We start from the raw sequence: 16,310 nt of genomic DNA, 5'->3' as shown, positions 1-16,310 counted from the left end.
ATGACACTCATGAAATGTTCCATTTCTCCTAGGAATATTTTATGCTAGATTTGGTACCTGGCTAGAATAGACTAACATAGACCTTAAGAATAAGATCATAACCACTAGATAAAAAATAAATTTAAAAGTATTTTATTGGTCAAGAGGAGAAATAGTATTATAAATTTAAAAATAATGAATATACTTTTAGTACTAACTACAGTTAGTTCATATCCACACTACATTACTTACCTAAAGTAATTACATTGCATTCATAGGCACTGTGTTAATTAGAAGAATCATCTCATTAAATCCCCACATCAACCTTCTGACGTAAGAGTTAATATTATCATTTATAGATTTGAAACCACGCATACGTTAGGAAACCTACTACGTATCCTGGAGTCAGTAAATGACAGAGCTAACATACAAATCCAGCTCTCCCTGTCTCCAAAGCCCACTCCAATTCTGTAATTGGTTTTACTTAATTGTGATAAATCATTTTTTGTTTTATTACATTTCATCAGATATTTTAGGTTTGGCTGTGTGTATGATCTTTTTATAAGTAAAAGTTGAGACATCCCACCAAATAATATTTAATGAATAATTGCATGAGCAAGTAAGCTCCCATTTTCAAGGGCACAAGCTAAAATATTTGGCTTTTTATTTTTCACCCTGACCTTTAGTTCAAAAAGAATGAAAAGACTGGAAATGTTCTGAACTTATTTGTAAAATTTAACCAAATAGTTGATGTGGACAAGTTCTTCCTCTCAAAAGAATCACAACTAATAAAAATAGAAAGAATGAGAAAATTAGAAAAGTCACTATTTTGCAACCCCTAAAGAAATAATGGATCTAGACGATGTCATGAAATACTGCTAAATTATTAGGTAAGAAGTAGAGGAATCACTTCAATTCAGTGATCTTAAGTGGTACGAAACTGAATACTAGCACCACATATGAAATATTTTTGACCAGAAAAAAGGAACCCAAATCTAATCAAGCCTCCAGCTCTATCAGCTACAGGAAATTTGAGGGACATACCTACATGTGAAAGGACCCCAGGATACAGTCATCTTAATCCAGAATGTTGGGACAATCTACAAGACATCACCCAGGTCCTTCAACAAATAAATAAAACAGAACCAAAAAACAGAGGAACTGTTACTGATTTTTAAAGATTATAAGACACAGTAATCAAATAAAATGTACAGATCTTATTTGTAATGTGATTGGAACTATAAAAAAGCCAACTATAAAAAAGACATTTCTTAGACAACCAGAAAATATTCCAGAAATAATATTCCAGAAACATTAAAAAAGTTGTGTCTGATATGATCAGACTAAAGAATTCACAGAACAAATGTAATGGCCAATATCTGCTTCAAAATACTCCAGAAAAAAAAAGAAAGGACAGGAAAGGGAAAGCTGAGAGCAAAGTGACACAATGCTGGTTACTACTGAAACTGAGTGGTGGGTATGTCAGGGTTCTATTCTAGTTTTGTGCAGGTCTGTAATTATTCTAGTCTATTTTTGTGTAGGTTTGGAAATTTCCTAAATGTGATGAAGCATAATGTGTGTACCTTGGTTGGATTCTGATTCAAATAAGCCCATTATAAAAGAGCACTTTGAGACAACAGGAGAAAATTGAACACAGGCTAGATTTTAGGTTATGGTAAGGAATTAATAATTTGGTTGAGTATGACTTTGGTATTACGGTTATTTTTTAGGTCCCTACTTAGTAGTTTATATACTGAAGTATTCAGGGAAAAAATGATAAAATACCTTGGATTTTTTTTTTTTACAGAAATTCACATACGTATGTATAAATGACATCGGGATTTGCTTAAAACGACCTAAGTAAAAATAATACAGGGGAAATAAATGAAACAAACACAGCAGAATGTTAATAACTATTGAAGCAAATAAGTGATTAATAAACCCAACTCAAAATAATCATCCTAATAATATATAAACTCTAGGTATTGTTGAATAACTCCACAATATTCTTTTAAGAATAACTTTTCATATGGCTTAAGAAAAAAATACTAAATATAACCAAATAACTAAAAACTAGAAACTGCTTTCATCTTCTTAGGCTGAAAGATCTACAAATGAATATATATCTTGTAATATGTATACATAATTTAAATTAAGAAAAAATAAAAAGAATGACATTATTTTCACAAAAAGGAAATGTATATATCTAAAATATATTCAGATAATTGTGTGGCGAATGAAGGATGCAGTCATTAAAAGATTGCAGACCTGGGTAGGGAATATAGTAGGCATTCAATAAATGTTTCTGAATGAATGCTACTCTATCAATACTATTTTTGTCTTATATTATCTAGGAATGTTCAACATTTAAATTTCCATAACATAATAATTCAGTGAATTTAAAGCTAATTTTAATACACCTTTGAAAATTAAACTTTATATTGAAGGAAATCTTCATTGTAATAAAATCACTATTTAAGAACTAAGAAAGGACCCTAGATACAAGTCAACCTCTGGTTGCACAGATAAGATATGAAGCCCATAATAACAAAAAGATACACCTCTATTTATACTCAAAGCATTTACTCACTTCATGAGACCCGAATTCTTCTTACTAAATGGTCCAATGATTTTAAACAGCAGCTCCACAACTCCATTTTTCCCTAAGGATACTGAATTCACAGCTAGGAGGCAGAGGAAAGGATGTGAAATGATTTTAAAACCTCAACAAGTAGCTATGTGTATTCTTGGTGATACAGAGCTAAAGACATTCACAAATTCTTTTAGTAGATCCAAGGCTTTCATGAAGTCCACCTTAGCCAATTACTTGAAGGGAAGATTTTCAGGGAGGGGAGGGGAGGGCTTTATTTACTACCTTGCAGGGAAATTATGAAAGAAGTTAGAAGTTATATAAAAACAACAAAATGTTACTACAAAAAAAAAAAGTTTTAAGTTGCTCTGTTTGTTTCTTCAATAAACTTAGTGAACTTTTAAATACCAGGGCATGGAGATTCAAAGATAAAAACAAATAGTGTGGGTCCTGAGAGAACACAGTATAGAGAGGAGTGACAAAAACAATAAACAAATAATTACTAAATTACTTTCAAACAGATTAAGAGTTGTAGGCTATGTAGGTTACAGGGGTGAGGAGCCCCAAATCCATAATGAAACTGAAGGTATCTCTGGAGAAATTGATGCCTGAGCTCAGTCTTTACCAATAAAGATGAACTAGCAGGAGTTGCAATAAGGAAATGTCTCTTGAGACAGGGATAACTCAGCAAATAGAACAGAGTCAGTGAGCACCACAGGTATAGAGTTACACAATAAAACATACAGTATCAGGGGCACCTGGGTGGCTCAGTGGTTGAGCATCTGCCTTTGGCTCAGGTCATGAGATCAAGTCCTGCATCAGGCTCCCTGCAGGGAGCCTACTTCTTCCTCTGACTATGTCTCTACCACTCTCTCTGTATCTCTCATGAATAAATAAATTAAAAAAAAATACAGTATCAGACAAAGCAATCAGACAGTATCAAATGGAAGATGAGATGGGAAAAGAAGGTAAACAAATTATAAAGAGCCCTAGAAGTTGTTCATTCTTTCAACTGCAGGGAATTGCCCAATAGAAACAACCAATCAGACATGCATTTTAATAAAGGTCAGATGTCACACACAGCATTGTGGGGAAGACAGATTTGAGAGACACATTAGCAGGCTGTGGTCCTGGTGAGAGATGATGAGGACTTAGCTAAATCAGCTGTGGTAGGGAAAAGGAAGTAACTACTAGAGAGTTTCACACAAAACATGCAAACAATTACTAACCAGAAAACTATACCTAACATTTTCAACTCTGAACAAATATATTTTAAAAATCATGAACCATAGACTGCCTGGGTGGCTCAGCGGTTTAGCACTGCCTTATGCCCAGGGCCTGATCCTGGAAACCTGGGATCGAGTCCCACGTCAGGCTCCCTGCATGGAGCCTGCTTTTCCCCTCTGCCTGTGTCTCTGCTTCTCTCTCTCTCTGTTCATCATGAATAAATAAATAAAATCTTAAAAAAAATTATGAACCATTTACTAGCCACCTCGTGTTAAATTGAGTAAGATACCTGCAAAAATCTAAGCTAAAGTTTCGTATGATAATTTTAATTTCTTCTATATCTTTTTTCCATTATCCCTTCTAATTATCTCTGTGTGGTCTTCCTTTTTCCTTAGTTGGGGTATTCAATGGTTTATCTGTTTTATTTATTTTTTAATTTTATTTGAGTATAGTTGACACACAATGTTCCAACAGTTTCAGGTGTACAACTTAGTAATTTGGCAAGTTTATTATACAGTATACTATGTTCACCACAAGCATAGCTACTATACATCCTGTTAACATTGCTAGTAGAGCATTATTTTTTTAAGATTTTATTTATTTATTCATGAGAAAAACAGAGAGAGAGGCAGAGACACAGGCAGAGGGAGAAGCAACCCCACCCCCACCCCTGGCAGCCCAATGTGGGACTCAATCCCAGGACTCCAAAATTATGCCCTGAGAAGAAGGCAGACCCTCAACCACTGTGCCACCCAGACGTCCCAACATTATTTTATTTTTAATACAATCATTTTATTTCTTAAATCAACTAGGGTTTTTTTTCTAATGCATTCTTTTTTCCTGTATATTCCTCTGCTTTGCTTGTGTTTATTACTCCCTTCCTAACTTCTTTGGTTAGATAACTAATACACTCATTTCCTCTATTCTTTTTAATTACATAAGTGTTAATTATTTAAGTGGTCAAAGCTATTTTCCTATAAGCTCACTTTTAGCCATACGGTCAAAGTATAAATATAGATAAATAAATAATCATACACATACACACACGTGTGTATATATATATTTATACCCACATCTCCACCACTTTGTATACCATTATTCTATAATATCATGTACTCCCCACAATTTCAATTTCAGGTGTCCTGCTAACCACTCCAATCCCATAATCAGGGAATAGAAAAAAAAAATCCATACCTCCTAGGTTTGGGACCTAGTATTAGTGAGAGTATGTGTGGGTGCTGGAAAAGCTATCTCTGTGATCTCTCTTCCCTCCGCCTTCCTCAGAGGCTGCTGTACTACTTTCTTCTGTTCCACTACTTTCCTACTGATCGTGGAAGGTAATCAGCTCACGTGACTATGCTTCCACACCCCTTCCTTCTCAGCTTGCTTCTCATCTGTGAAAATCCAAATAGGCTCCTAGGTTTCCCACCTGCCAATACCCTCCTATTCTTGCACATCTTTCCACAGGCGGTCTACTCATCCTCTTCACTATAAGCTTTTACAAACTGCAGCAAACGAGAATTCTCAAGATTCGTCCAATCACCTTCCTACTCCACATCACTTTTGTGGTGACGGATTAGGCATTACAAAGAGTCATATTATATATTCTCTTCTCTTGTCTACAATTTTTAGAGGTTTATGGAGTTCAGGTGCTTTTACATTTTGTGTAACTCGACAACAGTGAGTTAACTAAATGGTGCTCTAAAATACTTACAGTTGGCAGAATATACTCGTAAAAGCTGAAGACAAGGTAAAACCAAGCGAGGATTCTGCAAATTCTGTTTGACCAAATTCAGGGTTATATTCAGAGCTCCATTAATTCTAGCTTTCACTCCAAATTTTTTGTCTGTTTAAAAAAAATGAACAAACACAATTTATTCATGTATAACTTTTCAAAGAAATGAAAATGTCATAAGCAATGGAATTTAAAAACTTTTATTATGAATTTATATTACCACATGTATAACTGACCCAAGATAACTAAAATTGTAATTATTTTCTGGTATTATTTTTAAAATAACGTTTATACTTTTAAAATATGTCTTAAAAGAAAGTACCAAGGAGCATGTGGGGAGGACAGGGTAAGGGAACAGAAGCTGAAGTCACCTGACTATCATGAAAGGAATAATTTAACTGACCCACTACACATATTATTCAAAGGAACACCATCACAGAGTTAAGAAGAACTATAAAGAATCTAAATGTCCATTACCAATTTTATTTACTTAGTATTAGCCATATTCGTTTTCAGATTTACACAAGAATACAAATTAATGAAAATATAAATAGCGTAAATAGAAAATAATCTAGCAAATATTATCAAATAAATTTCTAAAGGATCTAATTCAACATAGAAAAGGAAAAGAAGTTCTTGACTTTTATTCTTTTGAGGAGATTAAAGCAGTCTAAGAAACAATCTGGATAACAAGAACAATGTTAAAATTTAAACAAAGAAAATAAGCAGGACCTGCAAGCAGAGTTAGTTCATTAAGAACAAGAATTTTAAATAAAAAAGAACTGAGTATTTCTGAAGAAAAATTATTCCCATCTCACAAGAGAAAAGGGACAGAAAATCACGAAGGAATTACTGCATAATGTCTTTGAATAATGAAAATGGAAAACTAGGACAAATAATAAAGGAGATAGCTCAAATTTAAAAGTCTAGAAGAAATGTGCTACAACTTAGAAGAGACCTTAAAGAAACACAAATATAAACTGGAGGATATTATGCTGAGTGAAATCAGTCAATCGGAGAAGGACAATCATATGGTTTCACTCATATGTGGAATATAAGAAATAGTGAAAGGGCTCTAAGGGAAAGGAGGGGAACTGAGTGGGAAAAATTAGAGAGGGAGATAAACCATGAGAGACTCCTAACTCTGGGAAACAAAGGGTTGCTGGAGGGGAGGAGGGAAGAGGTACCTGGGTGACAGGCACTGAGGAGGGCACTTGATGAGTTCTGGGTGTTATACTACATGTTGGCAAAATGAATTTAAATTTTTAAAATGTAAAAAATTAAAAATAAAAAAAGAAATACAATTTCATGAATGTCTTAACTTCATGAAAAGCAAAGATAATCTGGTCCTAAATAAAGAAGAAAGCATGAGATAACAATATTCATTATTAAATAAGGTTTACTCATTTTATTTTTCATTTTCAGAAGGGAGCCACTAAATCTCAAAAATAAGATTTAAAGAAAACTAAAAGACAACTTACATATTTTCTTACATCAGCTGAGTATGTGTTTAAGTGTTAAGGCCCCTAAGGCAACTGGAAAATTAAAGTCATCTCAGGGATGCTTTCTTTAAGACAACAACTGTTAATACTTTTAACATTTTTTAATGTTAAATATGTTTTTAGCATATTTATACAATAAAGATATGTATGAAATCAAACACATAAACTGTATACACATGTACACACTTTTAGAATAAGCAATTTAATCAAATACTTCAAAGTTTAAAACTCATTATATGCCATCAAGCAACAGCAGAACTCTTAATCACTATTCTAAGAGTTCAGAGAATCTTTTTTTTTTTTTTTAAGATTTTATTTATTCACGAGAGATACACAGAGAGAGAGAGGCAGAGACACAGGCAGAGGGAGAACCAGGCTTCATGCAGGGAGCCCGACGTGGGACTAGATCCCGGGTCTCCAGGGTGACACCTGGGCTGCAGGTGGCGCTAAACTGCTGCGCCACCGGGGTTGCCCTCAGAGAATCATTTTAAACTGTGTACTAGACAACTATAAACTGAACTTAGGTTTTATTCCAAGGATACCTTTCTCTGTTAACCTAAATCAGCTTTCTCCTTGTTTCAAATCCCATGTTTTCTCAATCTGTATTTTTAAATATTTTACATGTTTTACTATTGTAATAATTTGTCTCACAGTCTTTTATATCTTTTACTTTTGACTAGATCTAAGCTTTTTAAGCATTGAGACTGTGCAGTGCAAATATAACTATTAATGAAAAGCAAACACATTTTATCTCCATGTTCCTCAAAGCATTCCCAGCCAAACTCCGTCCTTCCAGCTTCAACAGCATCTGTGTTATATCCCTTACACACATACACATACAAGCACACACGCACTGAGACGAGCTTATGAATCTGATATTTTTCTTCCTTTTTCCAATCTATGCAATAGAATTCCTCATGAATTTTAAATCTTCAATTTTTTGCAGGTCACTAGTTGATTATAAAAAGTAGTCCATGACTAACACCAAAAAAAAGTAGTACCATTTTAGATTTTCAAAAGTTACCAAGTTTCAAAGCATACAGAATCAATGTCACAAACAGTTCTATAATGAACACAGAAATGGAACCCTTACCTTTAGGTCCAATCTTTGCAAGAATAGAATGAATTTGCACCATCAACTCCTCATTCAGGGGAGATTCTTTACTGGCATTCATAAGTAACTGCAACAATATTTGTGAACCACCTTTAGCAACCAAGAAACTCGCTCTTCGACCTCCACCTAAAAAAAAAAAATTAGAATTGTGTAAACAGCAAATCCTCTCATAACATATCAGACAGCACAACTTGTTAGCATTCAAGAAATATTTCAAGTGATGACTTCTGAAATCAAACACCTCAAAATTAAATTTTATTTCATTTAGTGTTTTAGTTAGAAAATAGCAAAGTGGATAAATACAAGTGATGCCAAAATTCTACATTCAAGGCTCTGAAAATGGTTTCTGGAGTGGTTTGAGGGATACTGGAAGATCCCTCAAATCAAAAACAAAGAAAGCAACAATAAGAGTATGACATTTCCGATTCCAAATTCTGATACTCAGAACAGCTTCTATTGGAGTATCAGAAAATTCCAAATAAAGTACACATGATACATTGCTGATGACTGTATACAAACAGAAATTAGACCAAAGGAAACAAAAACTTACCAGCTGACACCAGCTCAACAAGAATGCTTAAGATATTAAGTGTAGTTTGAAGATCTTTCGTGTTCTGAAATAAATAGTTTATTTGCTGTATTAAACCATTGTAAATCTGTGATTCCCAAACCTTTTCTGTTCCTGTTGTGAACTACCTATATTTTTTTAAATGACCCTTCAAATTTCCCTAAGAACAAACGTATTTGGGCTTCCACTATTCTTACTTATCATTTCAGTAGTTTCTTCTTGCCCTTGACAATATTTGCAAGTCCTCTGAGCTACTGTTTTCTTAGCAACATTATTACAAGAGGAATTGTCATTTGAATTCATCATCTTCTACCAAACAGATAACCCAAATAAATGAATCAAAATGTAAAAGCCACTACAATGTATATATGGTCACTATCCAGTTACCTAGCTCCCCTCTCAGAAAGCAACTGCATTATCAGTTGCTTGTGTATTCAGCCAAAGATAATGTGCACAGATGAAAGAAATCCGTGTAAATATGTGTGTATATACAGATTTATTTCTCCAAATGATATTGCCCTATGGATACTATTTTATATATTGATATCTTTATGTATCAATACATCATTTCTTCATTCTTTTTTAAGGGTTACAGGATATATCCATCATATGGCTATACCATTATTTATGAAACCAGTCACCTACTAGTGAAGTATTTATTTTTTTAATCTTTTGCTACTAAAAACTGCCAACAAAAAATTAACATGCTTATACAGAATCTAGTACATCTCCATATGGGATAAATTCCTAGAATTTCTGGGTCAAAGATTATGGTCATTTACTTTGATGAACATTTACTAAATTGCTCTTCATGGTATAATTTACACTCCTACCAACAATGTAGAAGAGTAACTATTTCCCAAAGTCTCATTAAATAGCAATCTAATGAGAAAAAAATGTTAAAACACTACATTGGTTACATTTCTCTTATTAAAAGAGATGCTTGGATAAAGAGGTATTATGGCCTATTTAAGGAGAAAAGGAGAAAGGAAAATTATGGCCTATTTAAGGAACTGACTCATCCTCAAAATAGAGGAATTTTAAATGTTTATACAGAAGAATTTGAAAATTGTTGTGTATCGGTAAGTGGCACAAAACTCTTATTCTTCTCCCTTCCAAAAGGTGTTGTTGTCTCTGCTTCACCATTTTAGCTCAGAGACTAATGAAACCAAAAAGCCACATCCAGACCAGTTAGAGGATTATGCATTAAACCAGAAACGCTTGTCTCAGCATTATATTAAATGGACCACCAACTCATTAGTGAGGACTTTGGAAGAATGAGAGGGACAGACATTTGCTAAAGAGAAGAATGGACTGTGGCAGAATATTGCTTGTGTTTGGCAAACACATCTCATCTTCTTCCTGGATACACAGCCAAACCACATTTTCCAGCCCTTTTGTAATTACGTTTGGCCCTGTGACTGAGCTCAGGCCATTGGAACCTGAATGGAAGTTGCACTGTTATCACTAAGTCTTACCCAGACACGTCTTCCATATATAATTCACTGCCTCCCACCCCTGCTGACCTCAACAAATTATGATAAAGCAAACAAACAAACAAATGGTGTTCAATCTCAAGTGCCATTTGCATTTCTTTTCCTGGGATCTGTCCATAATGTCTACACATTTAAATCAATGTCTACTGATTTAATTTTTCCTTACTCATTTGTAAAAGTTCTTTATATGTTAAAGACATTATTTAAGTTGAAACATTTTTTTTCATTTTGCCAAGTGTCTACAGTGTTTTTTTTTTTTTCCCATGTATTTTTGTTACTACAGTTGAATTTATCAATCCTTTATAGCTACTGGGTCTTTGCTTATACTAGAAAAGCCTTCCCTGTTTTAAGATTATTTTAAAAATTCTCCCATTACTTCCTCTATATTTTGATTTTATTTTCCATGCTTAAATCTTTGCTACTGATAGAGAATTTCTTTGGTATAGGAAGTAAGGATCCACCATTCTTTTTTAAGTGGATACCAATCTATCCCAGCTCCATTTAGTAAACAATCCACTTTTCACTGATCTGAAATGCTACCATTCTAAAGTGGTTTTAAATTCCCAGATGATCTTAATTTACTTTTGGACTTTCCATTCTGTTAACACTGATGTCTATTACATACAATTTCTAAACTATTTGAATTACTAAAATTTTATAATGTTCTCTGATATCTGGGGCAGCTAGTCCTTTCTCTTTTCTTTTCAGAAACATCCTTTCTACTCATGCTTATTATTTTCCCATTGAACTTTAGAAACAAAACCACTGGTATTTTTACTGAGATTACATTAAACTGACAGATCAATTTAAGGGGAAATGACATCTTGTATCATTTTTAATAGGAAGTAATTCCTATTTTGATAGCACTTTCTATAAAAAATATATGAATTCAATTCCCTGTTTTTTCCAGTTCTATTGAAATATAATTTTACATACAATACTGTGTAAATTTAATGTATACAACATACTTACTCCCTGTTCTTAACACAGCACTGAATAAAATTTAAAATCCACAGGCAGACTCAGAGGCACAGCGGTTTAATGCCGCCTGCAGCCCAGGGTGTGATCCTGGAGACCTGGGATTGAGTCCCATGTCAGGCTCCCTGCATGGAGCCTGCTTCTCCCTCTGCCTGTGTCTCTGCCTCTCTCTCTCTCTCTCTGTCTCTCATGAATAAATAAAGTCTTTAAAAAAAATTAAAATCCTAATTCTGAATATATTCTGCTGATCCACCCAAAAGTATCACAGTGGGATAGAAATTTAATTGTTACCAACATAATATAGTTATTCAATCAATACATTAGTAAACTAAATCACAAATATGTATCACCTAACACAATGAGAATTTCCAATATCAATCATTTATTTTGGATTAAGGATTTATTTCTAGCTAATGCTTTATTTTTTATTACTAATTGGAATGGTATGTAATATTTAAAATATGGTTATCATAATCATAGGGAAATATACTTAGAGGTTTACCTAACATATATTAGAATGTTTCTGCCACCATTGCAAGTGATAATTTAAAACATAAAACTAACTTCCATTCATTGGCTTTACCTCTAGGATAAAAACTTTATACTTCCTATATACATTGAAGTTATTAAATGGAATTTTTCTTCAGTACTGGTTGGTATTAATGGTTACATAATTAAAGCCTGTCAGTGATTTACCTCTAGAGTTGATAGTAGAACTTCCATTCCTGTAGAACCTTTGGCTGTCATTTCTCTTCTTGTCTTTTCTGAAAGGTATAAAAAAGTTTTCTTCTAAAACATGAAAGAAAATGTAGAACTGACATTACTCCATTGGCCTAGTAAAGCATTCTAAATTTGTTCTTCGATGATCCTCCCTCTGATGTTGCTAATTCTACTGGGTGGGAACTTCCAGATCTCAGTTTATAAGTCCCTCCTTACATTTAATCACATCTCCCATCATTAACAAGATGAATCCCAGTCAATCCATCTATAATCTTAAAGTCAACAGCAGAGTGTCAGTACCAGAATGAGAGATGAGGTAGGAAGTTGTTTAATGGCAGGCCTCTTTATTATCTTTACTAGAACTAGAAAATATTTAATCAAAATTGGTGAAAACAAAAGCCTAGTACCATTTTCAAGTGTTTTTACTGAATTAATATTATTTTAAAATTCTGATTTACACAAAAATAAACAAAACTAAGGAACAAACAAAACTTGCTTCTGCAAAAATCTGAAGACCAGATCACCCAAAGAATCCCTTTTATCTGAGATGGGAGGGACCCCCAGCACAAATCTTTCTACTATTTAAAAGTTTTTGAGCTTCTCCACAGTTCTTTTCCTTTGATTAACAAGACAAGAAAGGTAGATCGTAGGCCAACACTTAGGTAGATCACATACAAATTATAGGTCCTTGACCTATATTATCTCATTTATGACTCACTTTAATCCTCCAGGAGAAAATTACTCTTTTCATAGACCAGAAATTTGAGTTCAGAGAGGAAAAGAAACCCGCACAAAGGCACTGAGCAGGTAAGTGAAACAGACCAGGTGACCCAAGTGTTTCTGAAACTAAAGCTTACAGTCTTTTTTTTTTTTTTTTTTTTTTTTTTTTTTTTTAATTTTTATTTATTTATGATAGTCACAGAGAGAGAGAGAGAGGCAGAGACACAGGCAGAGGGAGAAGCAGGCTCCATGCACCGGGAGCCCGACGTGGGATTCGATCCCGGGTCTCCAGGATCGCGCCCTGGGCCAAAGGCAGGCGCTAAACCGCTGCGCCACCCAGGGATCCCTAAAGCTTACAGTCTTTCACTGATTTAGCGTACTTCTAAAAGAGCCACAGGAATCATTCTTTAGGCAGGACTATTATACAAGAGACTTAATGACCTTCTCCAACTGTTTCACACTTGAATATTAGGGCTAGAAGTTCTTCTAATATAGGATGACAATACCATTCCTTTCACATTTTGAGATTTTAAAAACAATACAAATAATCCATTCTCAATACTGCACATATTACACAATAAAGTTCAAGACACTGGTAGTACCAAATTTGTTCTACACAGTGATAATTAAGCAGTCTAAGAGCAGAATGAGCTCCGAAGCCCTGATAAAGAGACGGAGAAAAAATCAGGCTAGGCCTTTAGAACACCACACTTCTGCCCAGAGAAAATCCTGTTCAATTTCTATTTTAAATGAACAAAAATGCCATTATGTGGTATAGTTTTGACACATACAAATTATATATTTACAACTTCACAAGAACATGAAGTATGTAAGATACAGAATACAAGTTACAAAATCTCAAGAAAAAACTCATTAGTCTGATATCCATCTGAAAATTTGGTTATTCTAAATGAGAAATTATTAAAGAAAGGGACAAATGTGCTACAAAGAAGTTAGAATACAGTACTATTTATGACAACTATCAGTAACTACCCACAAAATAAATATGGAAATTAGAAATCATGTTTTTCTTTAAAACAATAATCTCATGCTATCATGCATCATCCTGGGTCCAGATAATGAACTCTGTAAAACTGACAAAAGCCTTACAATCTTTCTAAATATAAACCTGTATAAGTGAGGGACTCCTGGGTGGCTTAGCAGTTGAGCGTCTGTCTTTGGCTCAGGGCGTGACCCCCCAGGGGTTCTGGGATCAAGTCCCACATTGGGCTCCCTGTGAGCAGCCTGCTTCTCCCTCTGCCTATGTCTCTGCCTCTCTCTGTCTCTCACGAATAAATAAAATCTTTTAAAAATTTTTAAAAATTAACAAAAAACCTGCATAAGTGATATGAAGATCTAAAACACTGTTCGTTTCTATATCCTATTGCCATAATTTCTAATGCTTAAACAAATGACAAATTTATCTATAAAAAACGGAAAAACTCATTAATATTTGTAGAACCCAAATCCTTTTTTACAAGTATGTGATTCCTCTGCTGACCCTTCATCATTTCCCTGGCCCAGCTGCCTCCATCCATAAGTATTAAGTTTTAAATAAATACTGCTTAAACATCCACAATGCACCTCTGACATAACATTTTAAATAAGACAATCAATTTAATGTTAAAGCCAAATTGGGACGCCTGGGTAGCTCAGTGACTGAGCATCTGTCTTTGGCTCAGGGCATGATCCTGGAGTTCTAGGATCAAGTCCCCCATTGGGATCCCTATGAGGAGCCTGCTTCTCTCTCTGCCTACGTCTCTGCCTTTCTCTCTGTTTCTCTCATGAATAAACTTTAAAAATATTTTTAAAAAGAAAAAAAATGTTAAAGCCAAATGATTTTTCAGTATTAATCACATAGAATAGTCAGAAGATTGAGATCTCCTCTACTAACCATTACTTTTTCACCTTCACGGAACAAACCAAAAACTCCCCTTATTGTAATATCCACAATCATGTAGTTTACTACTCACACTAAATGAAAACTAGGTGCTATAGTTTTCTACTCTACTCTAGACTCTTGTTATCATCTAAGGAGACTTCAATGTCAATGTGGATAATTCACTCAAATACCTAGCTGCCTAGCTTCTTGAGCGTGTAACAACAAACCCTTTCTCCTGGGCTCCAATTTATGAACGCTTTCAATTCTCAGACCTCAAACTCCCCTACTTCTGAAATCTTAACCTCCAATTTCCCACTTGCAAGACCACAGCCTCCTGATACTACTCGTCCTCCTTGCTTTCGAAAAATTAGGGAAGCCTCACTGTCACTTCCACTGAAATTTCTAACTCATCAATGCCAGTGCTCTTTTCCCACAAAATCAATTCTTGACATACCCCACTTGGATTCCAAGGTCCACCCCTTAATTGTACCACTGCAAACCCTTATAATTAAGTAAATACTAAAATGTGCACTCTCTATTCCTACATCACAGTAAAAATAAGGCCACAAGAATTTCTCCTAGTTTAAGATTCTTAGTACCAAAACCCTGAAACTACTGTTTTGACTTACCTCAACTCACAGCCATTACCATCTGCCCTGCCATAGCCACAGCTATTCCAAAATGTGTGCCAGTTCTCAACCTTGCCTCTCAGTCTCTGGACCTCTATTCCCAACTCTCAGAATCTACATTTCCCTCAATGAATTGAGACAAAGTTATTAGTCAATGACAGATGAAATCCTATAAACAATAACCAAGCTCCATACACTTATGTATCCAGTCCTTGATGATTCTGAATTCCTTTTTCCAATCCAGGGAGGGAAAGAGGCATATATTGTTTCTACTATGTTCTGAATCCCATCCTTTCTACCTACTTATAAACCTACAGCTTCAGCTTCTACCCACATACTATTTTCTGTTTTCCCACCTACTTAACAAACCTTATTTTAACTTGCTGCCTCCTCTATTTCCTTCTGGTTTCTCAGTGAAACTCCCCCCATAACAGAAAGTCTACACTCCTGCCTTTTATTTCATTTGCCATTCACATTACATGAAAGTGCTCTTGTTGTGGCCAATAATTTATTGTCAAATGAAAAAGATGTTATTTTAACTAACCCCTCTACGTTACTTAACATTGCTAGTAACACTTCCTCTGCTGGCTTTTCTACAACAGTCCTTCTCCTCTCAGTTCTTATACCACTACATACTTTCTTCAACACCTGCAATAATCTAAATGTTATACTTAACAGGCAATAATTTTAAAGCAGCTATTATAATTACATTCAATCATATTATGGAAAATAAGCTCACCATGAACAAAAAGAAATCACAGAGAAAAAGCACAAAAAAAGAACCAAATGTACATTTTAGAAAAGAAAAATATAATATGTGAAATAAATATCAGATAAACATAATGGCAGAATGCAGAGGAAAAAGGCAGTGAACCTGAACATAGAAAAACAATGTATCATCCAATCTAACAGAGAGGATTAAAAGTGAAAAACAGGGCCTCAAGGATCTCTGGAGCAATCTCCAAAAGCCCAGCATATGCATTATTATATCCCAAGAGAAAAAAATGAAAGAGACAAATTTTGATCAGTAAAAATTTCCTAAAATTTATAAAAACACAAATTTACAGATTTGAGAAGCTCAGCAAATTCCAAGCAGGATAAATACAAAGAAAACTATATGCAAACCTCTGAAAACCAAAACTAGTAGAAAATTATGAACTCAATCATAGA

General features: G+C 34.3%; 1 protein-coding gene across 1 annotated transcript in view; it reads right to left on the bottom strand.

Annotated features, from left to right (window-relative positions):
* Positions 1–16,310, bottom strand: part of AGTPBP1 (ATP/GTP binding carboxypeptidase 1) — a 177,031-nt gene that overhangs the window by 108,380 nt on the left and 52,341 nt on the right. The window contains 5 exon segments of the mRNA XM_049116129.1: positions 2,570–2,663; positions 5,511–5,642; positions 8,127–8,273; positions 8,698–8,761; positions 11,886–11,953. Coding sequence (XP_048972086.1) covers positions 2,570–2,663; positions 5,511–5,642; positions 8,127–8,273; positions 8,698–8,761; positions 11,886–11,953 — 505 coding nt within the window.

The sequence above is a fragment of the Canis lupus genome, chromosome 1, assembly GCF_003254725.2.
Source record: "Canis lupus dingo isolate Sandy chromosome 1, ASM325472v2, whole genome shotgun sequence".
Taxonomy (NCBI): Eukaryota; Metazoa; Chordata; class Mammalia; order Carnivora; family Canidae; genus Canis; species Canis lupus.
This window is presented reverse-complemented; position numbering and strand designations above follow the sequence as displayed.